Raw genomic sequence first — 22,336 nt, 5'->3', positions numbered from 1 at the left:
TTTGCAATGGACGTAAACTATTGTTCAAGCCGAACCACTCAAATCTTGATACTCTTTGTATGATTGTCGAAGTTTTGTTATTTGCATCTGCTAATTTATTTCAAAGTCATCTCTAGATATCAAGTTAATCCTAACAAACTCGTATAAGAGTGGCAAGCTCTGTGGAAGATCTTTTTTCTTGAGAGATGGCTTCAATAAAATTTGATGTAGAGAAGTTCGATAATCAAAACGGTTTCAGCTTGTGGCACATCAAGATGAGGGTCTTGTTGCTATAACAAGGGTTGGCGAAAGTCTTGAAGGAGAAGATGGCAGATGAACCTTCTACATCAACAAAGAAAAAGGAAGATAAAGTGCATAGTGCGATTTTGTTATTTCTTTCTGATGATGCTTTGCGCTAAGTGGCCAATGAAGAGATTGCCACGGGTCTTTGGAGGAAATTGGAGAGTTTATATTTGAAGAAGTCACTCACCAACCATTTGCATTTGAAGCAATGGTTGTACACTCTCTAAATGAAGGAAGGTACTCATATTTTTTATCATATAGATGAATTTAACAAAATCATTATGAATCTAAGGAACATTGATATTAAACTTGACGAGGAAGACCAAGCTTTAATTTTGTTGTGTTCGTTGCATATGTCATTTAATAACTTTGTGAACTCGATGTTGTATGGTCGAGATACCATCTCCTTGGCAGATGTAAAATCTACTTTGAATTCTAAGGAGTTGATAACAAAGTTGAGTGTACAAGGCACATATGACCAAGCCAATAGCTTGTTTGTGAAACATTCCTCTAGTGGAAGAGGTTCGGATCAGGGTGGGAGTAATTCTAGTGGCAACTTTAGATTTAACACAAAAAAAGATTAAATGTCACTATTGCCACAATTTTTTTCATTATAGGAATGAGTGTCCTAGATTGAAGAACAAGAAGGAAGGTACAATTTCCTCTAATGTTGTTAGTGTTGTTGAGAATACTAACAACTTTGATGTTGTCCTAGCAATCAGCAGCTCTAGCAGTCATTTTGATGACAAGTGGGTTATGGACTCAGCTTGCACGTTCCATATGTGTCCCAGAAGAGATTGTTCACTACCAATGAATCAATCAATGGTGATTCCGTTTTGGTTGGGAATGATAGGGCTTGTGAGATTGTAGGGATTGATTCAATCAAGATTAAGATGTATGATGGAACCGTTAGAAATTTGTCTAACGTTGGGCATATTCCATCTTTGAAGAAAAATCTTATATCTTTGGACACTCTTGACTCCTTTGGTTATCAATATACAACTGAAGATAGAGTCATTAGAGTCTACAAGGGCTCTTCGATTGTAATGAAATGAAATAAGATTGATGGTCTTTACTTTCTATTTGGTGAAACAATGATTGATGCAGCTGCTCGGTTATCTTCAGACGTTCCAAATTCAGGTATTACTCGTTTGTGACACATGTGATTGGGCCATATGAGTGAACGAGCGTGGTCATTTGTGAGTAGGCAGCTTTTCACTTTTGTGTAATCAAAATACAGGGAAGCTTGATTTCTTTTTGTGTTAGCATTGTATCTTTGTGAAGCAATGCAGAATCAAGTTTACTACAGTTTATTTGTTCTGATCTTTGGGGTATATCTTGTGCAAGGTGGAGCCCTATTTTTATTCATGTTGTTTGGTGACCATTTTGAGAAAAGACTATACTTGTTTTTTTGAACCAGTGAGTGATGTGTTTGATGAATTCAAACACGTGAGAAGGCTTTGAGAATCTGACAGGCAAGAAGGTAGAGCACTTTCAGATACCGTACAGTTGGATCCACTCCACATAAATGGGGTAGCTGAACAGAATGAATCAAACTCTTGTGTGAGAGCCCATAATATGCTTTTGGTATGCCTGGCTTGTCTAAAGTAGGAGTGGGCAACAGGGTCCCGCCCCGCCCCCCGTCCGCCAGATTAATTATATCTTTCTCAAACAATTATAATTCGACCACTTTAGAGTAGAATTTAATTGTTAAATTAAGTTATTTTTAGATATATATATATACATATATATATATGGCATAGAATATAATCTTAATGTCACATTTTAGAATTTTTCATTTTGAAAAAATATTATAATTATTTTAACCAAAAAGTACTACTCCTAAGCTTAATTACTTTTTTCAGGATTTTTTCGTTTTCTAGGGAGAGTTTTCCCTTCTCCCTACAGCCGCCCCGCTCAAAAAACTCAGACCAGAGGATGGGGGTTGGAGCTTTGGCTCCTCCTTCCTCCTCCATCCCTCCTCCATCCTCTCTTTAGTTTTTCTTTTATTTTTTTGGTTTTGTTTGTTTTTTCTTTCACAGTAGGGCAAAATTCAGATTTGTTGTTCTCCAGAGCTAGGTGACCACCACGCACTTCATCGCAAGATTCCCAAGGCGCTGATGATTCTTCAGATGGACGAAGAATCTCGTCGAATGAAGTGGCGCGTGAGCCACACGCCACCGTAAGGGGAGCTCTATTGCGGTGCGGCTTTTCTGGGACTAGGGCCATCAATTTCTTCACATTTGACATTCCACCGTACTTTCAAGGTGGCACGTGACCCTCATGCGTCACCACAGTCTTAGTGTTTGCACTTTTTATTTCCTCTAAGGTTGAAAATGCAGATCTATAACTTTCCAAGTTATAATTCACTATTTTCTCATGTATCTTTTATGTTTTATGTTATTTCCTTTGTTTTAGGTTAAAAAAAATACACATGGTCTCTTCGATTTTTGTCCATAGAGTGCATCCTCTACTCCGTCTTAGAGAGAGTGTGGGGTTGTCTAATTCTATCTTAGGATAGAATGTGGGTTTTGTTAAATCTGTTTTAGGATAGAGTGTTGTCTCTCAAACGGTTTGTCTGTAGAGAGTTACAGCAATAGACTAAACCATGTCAGTCATAAAGAAATTTGTATATTGGAGAGGCTTAAAAGCCAATGTTTTGAATACCGTTTCAGTCGAGGCATTGAAATGAGATATTTCGGTACCGGTACCGTTTCGGAATAGTCTATATATGAATAAATTATATATAAAAATATATATATTATATTCCAAAATAATAGTCTATATATAAATAAATTATATATATTATAAATAGTCTATCTGAATTGGGAGTCAAAAAATGAGGAAGAAATGAAAGGAAAAAAAGAAGTAAAGGTCGAAATCCGAAATATCGGCCGGTATAAGCCAATACGGCTGAAATTCTAACTAGTACGAAACTCGACATTTCTCTATACCGGCTACCCATTCGGTACGGCATATTTTGGCCGTACGGGCCGGTACGAAACGAAATTAAAAACCTTGTTAAAAGAAGTAGTTGACTTGTATTTTGTATGTCTCATGTTAAAGTTGTAATATCGGCCTGTTATGAATGAATATTGGAGTTTGTTCTATCTTCAAAAAAAAAAAAAACTTAATTACTTTTTCCGGCCAGTGGAACAGATGCTTTCATCTAGTAATCGAGACAAAGATGATGTATTCCACTAATCACTTGATCGTCAGAAGGCACTAGCGGGCTCGTTTTAAGTGGTTTGGAGACTTTTTACAATTCCCGTCCGAATTGCAGACAAATTTATTATGCATTTGGGTGCAAAAAATGATCTAAGATGATTTGTGAATAACAGTGTATAAGCAGCCAATTATTAATTTACAGGTATCCAGATCCTTTTCATGAGTGGAGTCCAGCAAGCACATTGTGGTTCATTTTGGTAAGTGTCAAGAGCTTTCGAGTTTGCTGATCAGTCATATTTTGGTGGGCAATGATCAAAATGGAAGAGCAGGGTCAAGAGAGCAGTGTGAGAGATGGAAGAAGATCAAACAGTAAGGGAGAGGCGTGTGAAGAGTTGAGACAATATATGTATTGCATATTCTCTAATGTTTGCTTTGCAGGATTCAACATAATCTCAAAGGTCGCTCTGGACAAAGGCATGAATCGTTATGTGCTTGTTGCCTATGGACAAATTTTTGGAACTCTAGCTACTGCTTTTTTCGCATTTATCTTCGAAAGGTTACCATTTTTCTTTCTCGTCTTCTCTTGTTTTCGCATTCTTCCAATCTGTTCTGTCAACTTCTTCCACGCTCACCAAAGGAGAAGGAGAAAATCTTTTTCGTTTCATCAAGTTTAACTAACCATTGTACAGAACTCCTTTGCAGGAACAATAACAGCAAACTAAGCGTAGCAATCTTAAGAAATGTCTTCTTCTTGGGTCTCCTGGGGTAAGTTGTATATATGCGAGATGAATGGGTCATGGTCTGCCCTTCTCCATATCTGCAGGAGCCTGTTTTCTAGTTTTTTCAAGTTGGCATAACAATTTAAAGTTTCTGCTAATTCCTTGATTTTTCTCTTACTTTCAAATTTAGAACTGTGCTTGGGAGGACGCTGTTTTTCGCAGGACTGGAATACACTTCTCCAGCTTTTGCATCTGCGTTGGTCAACTTAATTCCATCGATCACCTTTATCCTGGCCGTTCTGTGCAGGTACGAGGAAACATAATAGCAAGTGCCAAAAATTAACAAACAACAAAAATAATAAAACATATCATAAATAATTAACAATAAATATAAATAGTAAATAACAACATATAATAAAAAAAGAATATATAGAAGAAAACCTTCTTATTGCACACCTCGCTGTGGATCCCTCACTAGCAAGTTAGCAACCTATGAGTAGCTTGCATGGGGCCACCATGATCAGGAGGCCGAACCTCCGTAGTCGCACTACTGTCTCCTGGTGTGTTTTTTTTTTTTTTTACTGAGATTATTTATGTTTTTGGTCTTTAATAATCTATATTCAATCTGAAAATTTTTATTTATCATCTTCTTGTTATCTTATAACGTGATAAATTATTGAAAAACTACTTTTTATATTTAATATTTCGCTTGTCTAGGATGGAGAAATTAGAGATTTCAAAGCGTGGTTCTCAAGCGAAGATATTGGGAACGATCATTGCCTTTGGAGGAGCAACACTGATGACCTTATACAAGGGTCCCGCTGTGATTTCTTTTCATTCTCAGCGCTCGAATCAACCTACCACCGGATCCAGATTACTTTTACACAAGGATTTAATTAAGGGCTCCTTGATACTTGTGGTTTCATTCATTTCATTGTCAGCATTCTACATCTTACAGGTGAGATCCCTTGACCCAATGCTTAAAATAAGCCATTAGTATCGATTATAATACTCCAAATCATGATCCACAGGTAACATGATTATAATTGATTATAACACAACCCGCTCCTCAAATTTAAGAATAAAATCACTTTTAAAAATTCTCAGAGAAACCGGCGTGCTACTTATAGTACTAAACCTGATTTAAAATATATTTGTTTTTGTTTTCTAATAGAAGTGCCAAGTACGAAGATTTCTTATAATAAATAGAGTTGCTTTGAATTAAAATACTGAAATTGTAAATGAGAGTGCACGGAAACATTTAATAAAATTTCTCAAAGTTTGTGTCATAAAAATCATAACTTAAAATCTCTGTACATCATCTAGGTCACTACCACGCTTCCTGGGACTAAGTGTCGCCCTGCAGTTCTACCCTCGTAAATATTCTGACCTAGAGTGGTTTAAAAACATAAAACAAACTAAAATTAATCGATGATTCAATAAGAAACTTATCATAATGTAAACATACTTAACATAAGGTCTTTCATAAAACATTTTATTCTAAAAACTTAAAATCATGATCATTCATACATATATTTATGCCATACATAACTTATTTTAAATTATCTGACTTATCATACTTATCTTGATGGCCGACACACTTAACCATGTATGCAGGGTTGTGCACCGACCCCACATCACGGGGTCACCAGGGGAGCCGCTAATAGTATTCTAACATACTATGGTGGACCACGCTTAATTTCATGACTTGCACATCCACCCATAAATGAATTATGCAATGTGAATGGCCATCTAATTAACTATTCTGAACTTATCTTACATTTGATCTTATGAAAGTTTGTATCTTATACAATATGAGATACATGATATGCATAATACATACATAAATATAATATGCAGAATGAAACATGATGAATAACGTGCTTGCAAATATCATGACATGAGTGGTACGTCAACACTTGCTTCCAAAAAATTGGCTTTAATAATAATACATATAACTAGCTAACATGTGTTAATCCTAATTTATGATCAAACTACTTACCTTATAGTGTTGCTCCCTCAAATTTTCGACACAAAATCGATCACGGTGCTAGACTGGGGAGGTTTATGATTTTTTCAAAATAACATGCATAAGGGAGATATTTATAGAAAGATTTGGGAGAGGGTGACAACCAATTTGAGTTAGACTCGGTTAATACATGTAGTGATACTAATCTACTGAACACTCGGTTGTAATCATCTAAGAAGAGAATTTGAATTTAAAAACACGATCTAGTAGTTCATTCAATGTACGATTAGCAATGACTAATATTGCGTAGGGTACTTCAATTAGTGATGATTTTAAATTGAAATAAACTTCTAATGGCCGATCTTTAAATTTTAAAAGGAATATAACTCATTCAATAAATAATAAATGAAATTTAACCTAGTTATTGAACCTAATTAAAACTCCTAATCAATCTCAATAATTTATCACTCATAAGCTTATCCAATATGGCCATTAAATATAATTTAGGCCCAATAAAAATTATTAATATCTCGACCTTAGAATGATTGGGCCAGATCGTTATAGATTATAAGTAGGGTGGGTTGTTGGGCTCTCGCCACCCATCCGCCCTCTCGCCCCCACCAACTAGCCCCCATTTGGGCAATCGGCCGCCATTAGATGCCGAGGTGCAGGCCTCTGCCCGCACCTCAGAAGACATGCAAGGATGGGGCCCGAGCTAGGCCCTAGCTCGCCCGCATTAGGCCCCGTCTGTCCTCAAACACACGCACGCGTGCATGTACACATATACATATATATATCTATTTTCTTTAATAAAACGACATCTTTTTTATGTTTGGCTGAGTGCTATATAAAATTTTTTTGTAGAAATCTCATTTCTCCCTTCTCTCTCTTTCTCTCTCTCTCTCCCTCTCTCCCTCCCTCTGTCGTTCTCTCTAGTCTCCATTTCTTCTCCTCCACTTCTCCTTCACTTGTTCTTCTTGAAGGCTGAAGCTTATGACTGTGAGACATGGTGTCTCAATCACCCATGAGACCCACGGCCATTTGTGGTCGTGGTTCTTTGCTCTAACCCACGACCACACCGTGGTTTTGCTGGAACAGAAAGTTGCAATTTTTTTTTATGTTTACTTTTTTTATTTGTATTTGTAACTATTGGACGATGAATATGTTGGTTTGTTGTTGTTTTCGGTTGGTTTTGGTTTTTTTCGATTGTTTTTGTGGTTTTGGTTTTGGATATGTGGACTTTTTTCACTGTGGGGGAGGGGGGGCGGGATTGGGCAGACGGCCATGTGGGCCACCACCCCTGGCATTTGGATGGGGGCACCCGCCCACGAGGGGCGATTTTAGGATTTGGGTGCCAAATTACCACCTGCAGGAGCGGGGGGCTGGACAAGAGCTCGCTTGTTCAAGGGTGCGAGTAGCACCCCTAATTATAAGTACTACCAGGGTATGAGTAGTTTAATTTCTTGAAAGTTGGGTTGTTCTGGCATTTCTAATCCAAAACTGACTAACATTGATCGGTTTATGAGCTGTAGTTGGATCCCTTTTAGTTATATCATAAAGTTGTCAATTTTTTATATAAAGTCAAAGCAAAATTCAAAGATTTTGATTTAGTGTTATGGAATTGGGTCAAGAGTATGCGACTATGCCCCTAATTTATATCACTCACTTTGCTTTTTTGATGTGGCACTGCAATGTGGTGTCACTCGGCTTATTAAAAGAATTTAAGAATTTTTAAAAATATATATTCAAAACAAAATTGTGTCTGAAAATATAGAAAGATAAAGACTAAAATCCTAGATTCTCTCTACTCTTTTATGTTTGTGTTTTAAATTTTTTAGTAACCTACGTGACACCACCACATTATCAAGAGGATGTAACCGGTATAAATTAGGAGGCACAGTAGCATTACTCTTTGGGTCAACTTGTCTCGACCTCATTAGATAGGTAATCGAATTATGAAGTGGATTGGCCTAATCCTTGGCATTCTCTGTTTTAGATTTCCATAAACTCATGTTCAGTTTAATCACAAATGAAGTAGGTCAGGCCTTTCTTTGTCTGAATATTTAGATTATTAGCTCCTATATATATAGAAGGGAACAGAGTGCATGATAATTGACATGATGACATGATTATTGCAGACAGTTACAATCAAAATGTATCCGGCACCAATAACTCTCACAACATTAACTTGCTTATCGGGTGCTATTCTCTCCACAATCATGACGGCAATTCTGGATCATAAAGCTTCCTCATGGAAGTTGTCATGGAACATCACCCTTCTTGCTCCCATCTATAGTGTATGCTTCTATATGTCACCCCATGTCTTCATCTTTATATAAAATATTCTTGAAAATCTAAATTTTTTGACTTTTTTTTTTTGGCAGGGGATTGTGATATTTGGAATTACTATTTATGTTCAAACGTTGGTAGTAAGAAAGAAGGGTCCAGTCTTCATGACAGCATTTAGACCATTGGCCACAATAATTGTAGCCATTATGGGACTGCTCATTTTAGGAGATGCTTTATATATGGGAAGGTATGTACGTGGATAGATTAATAATTGCTAGCTTTTGGTCTACCAAATGGGATTTATTGTGGGATTTTCTACTTGCATATCAGTATTATTGGAGCTACATTGATAGTTCTTGGTCTGTACGCCACTCTATGGGGAAAAGAAAAAGAGAAAACCGAGAAGCTGTCCCAGCAAACCATATCTGAAGAAGTTATTGAAATTAAGGAAGCAAAACAATAGAGTTAGGTATATTTTAAATGCATGGTGGTTTCCTATTAGAAACTCAAGTTCTATTTGTTCATTAAGATCGTACGTGTAACTTTTCACTCTTGAATCTCTGACCTGTATGATGCGGGCGGATCGAGTTACGTCATTACGTGAATGATGCTGAGTTAATACATGCATGATACATAATTTTATGTACGTCAAGTGTTTATTTTGACCCTTATAACCTCCCAGCTTGTCGTGTATGAACAACCTTGCCACATAGCTTAAGCAAAATTGATTTTGCACAATGTAGGATCGATTTCTAACATGATCTCGCTATATATTTCGTTTATATATTTGATGGGTATATAAATAAGTGAATAGGATCGATAAAAGTGCATTTAGCTTAATTCCTTGATTAAGGGAAGACTTCCATTTTTTTCAGTAATAATGCTAATGAAGGGGATAAGAGAAGGATTATGGTGGCTGGGGCTTCTGTGGCTTGCGGCAGTTATGAGAGATATCTAGGTCTTCCAGCTTTGGTAGGAAGATCTAAATACAATTCATTTAAAGTATTGAAGGATAGGGTTTGGCAGAGGATCTCTAGCTGGAAAAACAGCTTCCTTTCACAAGCTGGAAAAGAAGTATTGATAAAGGCAGTGCTTCAATCCATTCCCACGTATACCATGAGTGTGTTCAAGCTCCCTGTGAAGTTGTGTAAGGATATGAATGGATTATTTTCAAGATTCTGGTGGAGGAAGCAGCACATGGAGGGGGGTATCCAATGGAAGAAATGGGAATCTTTGGGGTTGCAAAAAGGGAAGGGAGGCTTGGGATTCAGGGATTTGGAAAGTTTTAACTTAGCTCTCTTAGCAAAGCAAGGGTGGAGGCTAATCAAATATCCTGATTCTCTAGCAGCAGTGGTTTTTAAGGAAAAGTATTTCGGGCATTCAAGTTTTTTGGAGGCAAGGCTTGGCAGACAACCCTCTTTTCTGTGGAGAAGCATCTGGTCAGCAAGAGATTTGCTTCTTGAGGGATTGAGATGGAGAGTGGGGGATGGTAGTAAGATTCAAATATGGGGCTCTAAATGGATGCCAATACCTACATCCTTTTCAGTCCAGTCACCAGTGTCTATGCTAAGGGAAGATGCAAAGGTGGAAGAGTTGATTGACAAACAGAACAGAGCATGGGACGAAGGGAGAGTGAGAGCCATTTTTTCAAGTGAAGAGGCAGAGATAATTCTTAATATTCCTTTGGGTAGAGGTATGGCACAGGATAAAATTATATGGGGACCTTCGAAGAAAGGGGCTTTTACTGTCAGCAGTGCATATTATCTGCAGCTTGATAGATTGAGAAACAGCAGAGGTTCAAGTTCAGATGCAGAAATGGTAGATAAAAGATGGAGGAATATATGGGATTTAGAAGTTCCAGGTGTGGTCAAGTTATTTCAAGAGCCAAGTTGTCCAATCTGTCATGAAGAAGAAGAGTCAGTTATCCATGCCCTCTGGGAGTGTAAAGCAGCAAATGATATATGGACTGATAAGAGAAGCCTAGTACAGAAATGGAGTTGTAAGGAGGCTGATTTTATGAAGTTATGGGAGAAACTGATGGCAAGATTGAACATGCCACAGCTAGAAGAGATGGCTATCCTTTTCAGAAGAGTGTGGCTCAGGAGGAATGAATATGTTTTCGAAGAGAAACTATCTTGTCCTAGGAAAGTCTTCACCTCAGCTATTGAAGGGCTTGAAGGGTACAGGAGTTCTATAAGGGTACAAAGGCAGGAAGTTCACTCAGTAAGTACAGAAGAGAATAGACATATATGGCAGTTACCAAAGGCTGATTATGTGAAGGTTAACTGGGATGCATCATTAGATTTAAAGAGGAAGAGAATGGGGGTGGGTATTGTGATTAGAGACGAGAAGGGAGAAGCACTGGTAGCAGTCTGTGATCAGAAGAAGCATGTGCAGGATCCATTAGTGGCAGAATGTCATGCACTTTGGAAGGCATTGGAGCTATGTAGTGAACTGAATTTTCAAAAGGTAATGTTGGAAGGAGATGCCAAGAATATTGTTTCAGCTGTTAACAGTGAGGAGGAGGATCTGTCCTGTGTTGGTTTTATAGTTGATGATATACGTTCAGTGTTCAGAAACAGACCAAATTGGTCTATACATTTTGCTTATAGAGAAAGAAATATAGTGGCTCATACATTAGCAAAAGAAGCTTTGAAGATTGAAGAAGCTAAGATTTGGATTGAAGAAGTTCCAAGTGTTATTGTAAACTGCTTGGAAAAAGATAAACGTTGTATTACTTAAAGTTTGATTAATGAAGTTTTTGAGGTTTATTTCAAAAAAAAAAAAAAAGCTTAATTCCTTGATTAATTACTCAGTTTTCAATTTAGTGCTGTGTTTGGGGAGGACGTACTCCGTATTACGCAGGACTGGAATACACTAGTTCACCAGCTGTGTTGCATCTGCATGCTTTGGGCAACTTAATTACATATCCAGCGCTGGATTTTCGTCAAGCCTTCTTCACGCCAATTTTGAAACATACACTAATTTTGAAAGGAGCCCAAATCTAAATTTTAAAGAAAATGATTTGCACCGTCTTAGGATAGGTAAGTTTCGTGTAATAATTTTTAAAAAAAATGGAACAAATTTGAAACCCATTAAAAAAAATTAATATATACCCCACTATATTTCAAATAAATTAAATATACTGAACTTACACATATTAAAACTATATCTAACATTAATGTTAAAACTTAATTTAAACCAGGGTATCCGCGCCGCAAGAAATTATGCTGTCAAGGAGATAATGCAGTACTCTGTGGTCTGTATATATGCAACTCAATGTCATGAACGTGGACGCTGAGTCGGACTCCTAGGTGGTCTTTAATTGGTTGAAAGGGACTGATTGTGTAGGTAGAGATATAAAGAACTTTTGCGAGTCAAAAGTAATCTAGAAAAAAGGGATGAATTATTTAGAAAAAAAGGATAAAGTTAGAAGATTCAAAGCAATTAGAAGATTGAAGAATCACGAACGATTGGGCAAGCTGATCAAGAAAAGAAGAAACATGATATAAATGCAACAAACGATCGTTTTGAAGAAAGATCATATTCGATCGATGGCCCATGGGCAAGATCAGGCAGATTATGAAAAATATCATGCATGTATCCACCGTAAATCTATTATTTAATAATTAGGGAAATATATATATATATATATATATTAATTTGGTTCTCTTTCTTGTCCACTAATAATTTTATGTAAGGAGTTGAAAGAATAGTTTTTACTTTCACGCTTCCTCCACTATATATACTAATGCTATATACAGATATAGGATATGCATGCTCATATATGCATCCCGGCCTTAGTATTAACACGCTTTTCTCTTTTTCTTTTATTTTGCAATTTATGGTTGAGATGTGAATTTAATGGCCATGAACGATATTCCACAAAATATTCTCTGAGATGCTGTTTTCTAAATCCATAGAGGCCATCACGTATTTACAATATTGACATAAGGTTATATGATAAATGGTAGTTTAGTCACAAATCAGAAATTTATGGTGACAGGCCAGGTATAGCTCATGATGAAGGACATTTGACCAAAAAGTAATGCAACTTATTCTTGGTTTCTTTTCTGTTTCGTTTATTTTTAAACTATGCTTTTATTCACTGAACCAAAAAGTCACATGGCACTTGCGGGCGGCTGGTTTTAACTTATAAGTGGAATTTACTATTTAGCACCTACGATTATTGCTCATAAAAAGAAAATGAGCGACAAAAAAAGGTGGAGTTCTAGCAAGCATGTGAACCATTTTGGTATGGTGGGAGAGGTAAATTAACAGAATGTTGTGAAAGTGTGTATATATGCAGAGCTAATTTGGAGATTCATGTGAAGTCATATTTTGGTGGGAAAGGACCAAAATGCCAAGTGTACAAAAGTTCTTTTTTATTTCTAAACAACTTTGCATCAGTGTAAATTTAAACTGGAAAATCGGTCCGGACCGGACCGAACCGGCCAGTTGGTCCGGTTTTGAACAAGTCCGATTCGGAACCGGTTCCGATATTATGAAAACTGGTCGGATCCGGTCCGGTTTTGGTTCCATAGTTTTCGGGATCGGACCGGACCGAACCAGACCGGTTGAAATATATATATATAAATTAATTTTATATATTATACAAAATATTTATATATATAATATATAATTATATATTAAATTTTTATATATAATTATATATCATATATGAAATAATTTCATATTATAATTTATAAATTATAACATAAAATGTTAATATTAAATATGAACATTTGTAATTTGTTTGATCATATGTTATTAATTTAATTATATATAAGATAATGTTATTATAATTTATAAAATAAAATTTTAATCTAAAAGATAAAAATTTAATTGATCATATGCTTTAAACATAATATATATTAAAATATTAATAACATTTTATCATAAGAAGTAATACTTTATCATATATTTTTTATATTTTAAAAAAATCGAAAAATCGGATCAGATCGGAAACCGGTAAAACCGAAGGTACCAGTTTAGGAGGGTAATCGGGACGTATTCGATTTTGAAAAATGTAAAATCGGTACATACTGATTCGGTCCTAGATTTTATCCAAAACCAGACCAGTGATACCCCTAATTATAAAAGATCGGCAGCTAGCCTCTAAACACATGGTGTGGTACTGTGTGTGAATTTTTAGTGGAATATACAATCGAGCACCTATTGCGACTAAGGGAGTAAATAAGAGGAAAAAAGAGGAGAATAGATCACATAAATAGAAAACGGAAGGGGGAGGAGAGAGAGAGAGAGAGAGAGAGATTACAAAGTTCCAAGTGTACAAAATTCAAAACTAAAAAGTTAAAATTAGAGCTTTAACCTTCAATTAATTAATTTCTCGAAATATCACGTCTATATTGTTTATATATATAATATATCCATTCAATTGTTCCCAAATAATCTCATGCTTTGTGATAACTTTTGCTTCGCATGCACATTGATCATCAGGATGGAGAAGTTAGACATTTCCAAGCGTAGTTCTCAAGCCAAGATATTGGGAACCATTGTTGCCTTTGGTGGTGCAACACTGATGATCTTATACAAGGGTCTCCTTATGTAATAAATGATCATTTAATGATTATAAATATGACACATCTTATTTAGTATGATAAAAGTGATATAGTAGTATAGTATATAGAATTTTCTTTTGATAAAAAAGTATGTAATAAATGATCATTTAATAGTAATAAATGTGACACATCACCCTTAGTGGAATGAATGATAAGAAAAAATGATCCAATTTTCATGGCAACTTTTAGACCTTTGGCCATAGTAATTGTAGCCATTATGGGACTCTTCATTTTGGGAGATGTTTTATACATGGGAAGGTACGTATATACGTACGTGGATGATCATATCTAATATCGATCATTGTTTTAGGGCTACCAAAAAATGATAAAAGGTGATTCATTTCTAGTATTCTCTGTTTTGCATTTCAGTATTATTGGAGCCACATTGATTGTTATTGGTCTGTAGTCTGTACGCCACTCTATGGGGAAAAGAAAAGGAGAAAGCGGAGATCAAACTGTTCCAGCAAACCATAATATCTCATGAGGAAGCTCGCATCGAAATCAAACAAGAAAAATAATAGACTTATGTTTTTAAATTTATTCGGTAATAAGATTTATTAATTATTTATAATTAAATCACGTATCTTCATAAAATGATGCATTAGAAACTATATATATATCGTTTTATTTATTCAATAATTAAGATGTAACTACTTAATTATTAATTTTATCACTTATATCCTTATGCTAATAGTGGATAGATTTATTTTAAAAAATATTTATTTATAGGTAAATTTATCAATGCATGTGAAATTAGGTAATGCATGCCCAATCAATCAAGAAATATTTATAGTATTGTTTGAAGATTGGACAAAACATTTGGTAAAAAAAAAGTATTAACTTCATTCCTATATAAACATGATACAATTAATTGGCTTATATTGTAATAATAACCAGTTCTAATTTTAAGAGTATAAACTCATGTATGATTTAAACTTTTCTCATATAGCATTAACATTAATTGCATGTATCAGACCAAAGCCCCACATGCATTAATATTGCCTGTGACATCTTCCAACATGTACAGAGCATGCATGACTAGCAATGGTGCAGGCAAACACCATTGCAAATCAATATTTAGCTAACAACTCTATTAAATTTACTGTATTGGAAAAGTCAAATGCAAATTTTTTACTAACAAGGTACAGTATCTCTACATATTTGGATAGATACTATTCACCATCTATTGATAATTTTATCACTTATTTCTCTTTTCTCTCACTTGCTCTCTCTCAACCGAAGGTAAAATAATAATTTAATTTAAAATTTTAATTATTGATTAACATATGATTAGTATATATAATTGTAAAATATGAAAAAAATAATTATAATTATTAAAAAATAATATTTCATTATTACTTTGACTAATAGATAGATAATCCAATGTGAGAATTTCTTTTAAATGACGAAGATAAAAGACAAAATATGTGATTTTAGTCAAATTTTACCTTTATTTTTGCCTACACAATTACTAATTAATGCTCAGGCAAACTGGGATTAGACCGATCGATTGATTATAGAAGCTGGTGACTCTCTTGAGGTATATGGCTATCCAAAACAAAGCTGTAATCTTGGATTAGAAAATCTCGTCCTTGAATAAGGATATAGCATGAAATTCTCAAGACATAACTTTCTGAAAAGTTTAGAAATGTAATATAGTCAAATGGGCCGCTCCAACTGAGTAATAGATATATATATATATATATATCGAAGGCATTCCCATCAGTTCCGGTACATTTTTGTGATCCAAATTTGATTTTTAGTCTCCATGAGATTTGTACTGGTTTGACACCTTTTTGTAATATTTACCCAAAAAAACAGAGATATAATACCAATGCCATGAATATGCAGGAGGTTGAGGTTTGCGACTGCCCATTAAAGTCGCCCACAACTATAAGGCCCAGGCCCCACCAACAATATACTATAAAGATTTCAGTAAAAGCGTATACTTCGTACAGAGTCAACCATAGAGTTGGACAAGGAATTTAATGTGGTCCAGAAGAGTAAAGAATAATTGGCATAAAGTACTCTAGGCCGGCGATCGTTTCTCTCTCTTTTGTGAGTGCGAAACGATATTGGAAGGCCCATGATCATATTGATTTTACGTTCAAAAGGGTAATAGTAAGGGAATATATACCATATTGTTTTCATCCAGTTTAAATATTTATTATTTCTACTCATATTCTTTGTCTAATTTAATATTATTTCTACTCATATTCATTTTAAAAGAGCGTATGATCCTCAATTAAAAATATGGGATACAGATTTGTCTCCCTTTTTTAAAGTCATTATGCGAGACTTGCAAATCCTATATATAACTGTACAAATCATTTCTTCAATGGAATATATACTTTAAGCGGGACATGATATATAAGAAGGTAAACCACTAAAGCTCCTGATCATACTAATTAAACACTACTTAATCTGAAATATAAAAATATTACTCCACTGATGAAGCTCAAAAGGTACTAGCCATGATCCGGTTGTGATCAGTGGAGTCAAGCTAGCGTCTGAATCATTAATTATGGTGCATGCAGGGAACAGAAAAAGCAAGAGTCGTATTACTTTTAATTAAGTACATTACATTAACAGTCCCTCCAAGTTGATGATTATTATGTGCATCATGAAGCTTTGGATTTTGTGAAGTCATTTCGTTGGGAAATTAATGATCAGAATGGAAGATCAGCAGGATCAAGAGATCAGTGCGAGAGATATTGGAAGAGGAAGCCGTAAGCGAGGCGAGGCCGTCATGTGTGAAGTGCTGAAACTATATTGCTACTGCATATTCCCTAATTTTTGCTTTGCAGGATACTACATAATCTCCAATATTTAAAGTCTCTCTGGACAAAGGCATGAGTCGCTATGTGCTTGTAATTACCTACGGATACGCTTTTGGAACTCTTGCTACTGCTCTCCTCGCATTTCTCTTCGAAAGGTCACCCGGCCCTTTTTCTTTTCTTTTCGCATCCTCGATCCCATCCTGTTGGGTTAACTTGTAATTCCACTCTGACCAAAAAGGAAAGAAGAATGAAGGATGAAAACATCAAAGCCAGCTAGCTGCTTTGTCTTCAACTTTTAACTTACATATGCCTGTTATCCTTGCCCATCGGTTTAATCAGAATCACTACGTTTTGTGGAGGCCAGGACTGAGTTAGGCTATGATTACATGATATGTTTTGATCATCTGAGCGTTTCCAACTCCAGCAGCTACCCCCTGCATACCTATATAAGCTCATCCTCCATTAGAACTTCTCAAGAATATCAGCACGATGCTGGTCTCCCGAAATTATCCTTCTGATAATTTAAATAAAAATATTAACCATCATATATTCCCTTTGCAGGAACCATACTAGCTAGCAAACTTAGCGTAGCAATCGTGCGAAATGTCTTCTTCTTGGGTCTGCTGGGGTGAGTTAATTATCTGCCAAATAAATATATAGGTCATGGGCTGCTCCATATATATGATCATCTAGCACATGTTATCGAGTAGCTAGGCGTAACAAATATTCGGTAATTAATTCCTCCTGATTTTCTGGCTTTTCATTTTAGAGCTGTGTTTGGGACTGGGAGGACGTTGTTTTACGCCGGACTGGAATACACCGCACCAGCTTTTGCATCTGCGTTGGGCAACTTAATTCCATCCATCACCTTTGTTCTGGCTGTTTTGTGCAGATAATGAGAAAAACAAGATGCATCCTTTTTATATTGGATTCTTGCTCTCGCCAATGGAAAAAAATATTGGAATGATCTTGCTCTCGAGTGCCAATGATATTGGCTGTTTACGATGTTGCTATTTTATCAATAAAAAATTTATGTACAGTCATTTTTGTATATTCTTTGCATACTCTATTAATATAATTGACTGTGCCATATTTTTTTAATATAAAATAAATTTTTTGACCAATCATATCAATGGACTGCAAAGAGTATGCAAAAGTGATTGTATCTATACTAGCAGAACTCGATTGATAAAAAAGTTCTACCAGATACAGTCATTTTTATATACTATTTACACACTCCACTGATATAATTGATATTTCGGTTTCCATAAAATTATCTAAAAAGCTATTAATGGATATTTCGTGTTCTAAACATATAAAAAAAATAAAAACACGTAACGCTTATAATATTACTGCCACTTGTACAAAAATCAAAACCAAAAAGTTGAAAGTAGAGTTTTAGGTTGGTTTGTTTACACAAAATTAAACTATATCATTTTATATAATTATTATAATTTTTTTAAACTTTCATATAAAATATAATAAATAATTCAACTTTTTCAAATTCTAAAACAAAAATAATATTACAAAATTATATTATAATAATATTTTATTTAACTTTCAACAAACATCTCATATCATCTCAACTACATAACCAAACGATGTCTTACCCTTTTGAAGTAATTGCTTGACATGTCTTGTACAAATAATCTCTATGCTTCTTGAGCAGCAAAATGTTACTTTGGCATGTTCAGAATGGAGAAACTAGACATTTTGAAGCGTGGAATTCTCAAGCCAAGATACTGGGAACTATGTTACTATTGTTGCCTTTGGTGGTGCAACACTCATGACCTTATACAAGGGTTTCCCTGTGCTTTCTTTTCATTCTCAGCGCTCGCAACAACGTAGTACTCCTGCTACCGCATCAAGACTACAGTACCTAGACAAGGATTCAATGAAGGGCTCCTTGATGCTTGGGGTTTCATACATTTCATTGTCAGCAGTCTACATCTTGCTGGTGTTTTAGAGTTGATGGTAACATCTTCTTTCATATGTTTACAGAAATAGGATCCAACATCAATGTGAAATTCCTTAGATTAATGCTAAATTTCACATTGTACATGGAGTCTGATTCGATTTTTGGGCACCAATTGAATGTTTCAGCAGCCAATTTGTTCATAACAGTTTTTTATTTCTAGCAAGTTATTCATTCATTCAATCGCAAATGATCAAATAGGTAACATCTTCTTTCATATGTTTATTGCAGACAGTTACTGTGAAGATGTGTAACGCCCCGTACCTGAGGGTCCGGAGAGTTAACTCATGTCACTAACAAACCTGTCTCTCCCAGCACTTAAAACTCCAAGGACTTCATGTTTAGCACACAATTCATATTTTTCCAAATAGCCATAACAAAACTCCATAAGTTATCATTACAAAACATAAACCAAAAGGGGTCAACAATCTCCCAATAACCTCAAAAATATAACAATACACCTTTAGGTATCAACAGGTCCAAACAACGTAAAGTACTTCAAATGCTCAAGTTAAATCCATCTACTAACAATGGTACTCTAGAGTACCCAATCCTTCCATCCATATCTAGCCAGCTTCAATTCTATTCCCGACCCCCAGCTGGGAAATCAATATCATCTGAAAATATATGAAGATAAGGGGGGGTGAGTTATCAACAACTCAGTAAGCAGAGAACATATACTAGCATGTAAACATGAGCCTTTTCAGAAAGTTCAATATGCCGAAACAAAACATTTTATTTTTATATGCAGATCTCAGAAAACGTGTTATCAGAAAATCAGAGCGACTTTTCAAACATTTCATACTCAAGTCAACAATTCATATTTGAGGATCTATTTCATATTCAAAAACGCTTTGGCATAACATAACTGAACATCTCAATCTTATCATGTCATATCATATACCATGTTTAACCCCCGTGGTAGGGTTGTGCTATCCCCGGTGGCCAAACCAGGCAGTATCATGTAGTGAACTTCCCCTTTTTCAATCTCGGAGCCCCGAGTGTGCACACAGGAAAGAACACGTAAAAAGACCACTTTGTTTCCAAAATGGGTGCACTCATATCATATCATGGTGGTACCAACCATATCACGTGAACAGTATCATCATATTAGAACCATATTCAGAACAGATAAGTATGCCAAAGTTTTATCATATCCACATCATATCAAAACACGTGCGAAACATATTCATATCATTTCTATTTGATCAAAAACAGATCCATATCATTTCATATCATATGCATAAAAATTTCATTGATATCATATTCGCTCTTCTGTATATTTTAGAAACATGTCAAATATTGCTCATGTCTACACAATGCATGTCAGAAAATATTTTCTCTTTTTCGTTCAGATTTCATGAGTGATGCAAATAAACGACCGAGATTGAATTTTTCTCAAGTTTTCATTTCATCACAAAATATGTAAAGTTTTCAAGAAGTCAACCTCAGTCTCGATAGTTCGTATAAAACCTAGCATAGGAACCCCGCTTACCTGGACTTCTTAGCTTTTCGAAAAATTTCCTCAGAAATGCCGAAATAAGAAAATTTATTCGTCACCTACAAGATAATCACGTAAATTTCCATAAGTCTCCAATTAATCTCGTATTTTGATATTCAAGCCTACCGCTTCTAAAATAGTCCATTTTTAATTCCTCAAACTCAAAATTCTCATTATTCTCAACATACTAGCATCACTTTCGAAACTCATCAATATCCGACTTCGACTAAACATTTAATTCTAACTTATTTAAGAAAGAGAATACAAAGTAACATAACTATAATAAATTCATGCATCTACGCCTAAATAAAACACACTTTACAATCCACGTATCATACTCATGATTTCAAATCCGAATTACATAACCTAACTTAATTAAGCTAACACCCCAACACTACTTTGGAGGCGCACTAAAAGAGAACAGAAAATAAAATAAAATAAAATAAAACAAAACGATATTATTTCCTACTATTAATTTAATATGATTTTACATATACATCCGTATATATATATATACCTACATATATTTACACCAGAAAATCCGTATATATATATATGTACATATATAAATATATATATATTTACACCAGAAGAAAACAAATAAATTTACGTATACATTCGTGCATATATATATATATATATATATGTAAGTACACGAGAAAAAAGAAAACTCACTTCACACGGTGCGGCGGAAGCACTTACGGAGGGTAGGGATAAACACGGCGGCGTGGAGTTGGGGCTGGCTACGGCGGACGAGAGTGGCTCCTAGCTGCGAAGCAAGAGAAAGAAATGAGAGAGAGAGAGACACGGTGAGGGAACGAGGGAGAGAACGGAAGGCAAGGATCACCACTGTGAGTGGTGCGAGCTCACCGTGGGATGAGGCAGCGTGAGGCGGACCTGGGTGGAGGAATGACCTCGCCGGTGGTTTCTGTGGAGGCACAGCACGGTGAAGCTCTCGGTGGGGGTGATTGCAGCGGCTGTAGGATGCTCTGTTTTAGACAACTAAAACAGGGGATTTTCGGGGCTTGAAAAGGAGGCTACGAATGCGTCGGGCGGCGGCTACGGGCTGAGCTTCCGCGTGGCTAGATCCGTGTGCGTGGACTGCGTTCGGCGGAGAATACTGCACTGGCCTGGCTGTGCGGGTGGTTGGACAGCTGAACGAGGCTTGCGGTTTGATGCCTTGAGGGTAGGGAACTGATGCAATGGCCATGGTTCAAGTGTGTTGAGGCGTGAAATGAGGGCTGCGGCACACGAACTAGGGTTGAGAATACTTACTATATATATAGGCTATAAATGGAAAACAGACTTCTTAAAACAAAGTGCAGGAAACGTGCATGAAGAAAAAAGAAAGATGGTGTTAAAAGTGTGACGGAAACTTAGAGGCGTTAAGCACGTACGTGAGTGAAGCAAAGAGCTGGGTTTTACAAGATGTATCCAGCACCAATAACTCTCACATCATTGACATGCTTATCAGGTACTGTTCTCTCCACTATCATGACAGGAATTTTGGACCATAAAGCTGCTTCGTCATGGAAACTGTCATGGAATATCACCCTTCTTGCTCCAATCTATAATGTATGTACAATTGTACATATAGTACTTCTGAATGTCACCATTCTCTCTATTTATGGGAATTTCCTAAAACATCACCCTTCTCTCTGTCTTTTTGCAGGGAGTTGTGATATTTGGAATTACTGTTTATGTTCAAACGTTGGCAATAAGGAAAAAAGGTCCAGTTTTCATGACATCTTTTAGACCGTTGGCCACAATAATTGTAGCCATTACGGGACTACTCATTTTGGGGGATGCTTTATACATGGGAAGGTATGTATGTGATTCTTTTGGTCTAGGGAATCCAGTATTGTTGGAGCTACTTTGATAATTCTTGGTCTGTATGCAACTCTATGGGGAAAAGAAATGGAGACGGAGGAGACGGAGACGGTGGTCTAGCAAACCATATCATCTGAAGAAGTTATTGAAATCAAAGAAGCAAAGTAATAAATATGTGCATGTAAATATATGGTAGTTTCCTGTTTGTGAGTAAGGGCAGATGCTTTCTTCTTCGATGATT

The 22,336-nt window shown here is 35.8% G+C and overlaps 1 protein-coding gene and 1 pseudogene across 1 annotated transcript; both read left to right on the top strand.

Annotated features, from left to right (window-relative positions):
- Positions 1–3,759: 3,759 nt before the first annotated feature.
- On the top strand, positions 3,760–8,890 carry LOC108998570 (WAT1-related protein At5g07050-like). Its single transcript, XM_018975135.2, has 8 exons — positions 3,760–3,819; positions 3,889–4,006; positions 4,153–4,215; positions 4,360–4,476; positions 4,887–5,127; positions 8,277–8,435; positions 8,523–8,674; positions 8,758–8,890. Exons 1-8 carry the CDS (start codon positions 3,768–3,770, stop codon positions 8,888–8,890), a joined length of 1,035 nt encoding a protein of 344 aa, XP_018830680.2. The 5' UTR covers positions 3,760–3,767.
- A 7,793-nt stretch (positions 8,891–16,683) lies between these two features.
- Positions 16,684–22,288, top strand: LOC108998572 (annotated as a pseudogene).
- Positions 22,289–22,336: the final 48 nt, after the last annotated feature.

The sequence above is a fragment of the Juglans regia genome, chromosome 1 (assembly GCF_001411555.2).
Source record: "Juglans regia cultivar Chandler chromosome 1, Walnut 2.0, whole genome shotgun sequence".
Classification (NCBI taxonomy): Eukaryota; Viridiplantae; Streptophyta; class Magnoliopsida; order Fagales; family Juglandaceae; genus Juglans; species Juglans regia.
This window is presented reverse-complemented; position numbering and strand designations above follow the sequence as displayed.

Coding starts and splice junctions, on each gene's coding strand:
- LOC108998570 (XM_018975135.2), top strand. CDS start 3,768: ATGGAAGAGCAGGGTCAAGAGAGCAGTGTGAGAGATGGAAGAAGATCA. Junction 4,477..4,886: donor ATCCTGGCCGTTCTGTGCAG/GTACGAGGAAAC, acceptor TCGCTTGTCTAG/GATGGAGAAATTAGAGATTT. Junction 5,128..8,276: donor CAGCATTCTACATCTTACAG/GTGAGATCCCTT, acceptor TGATTATTGCAG/ACAGTTACAATCAAAATGTA.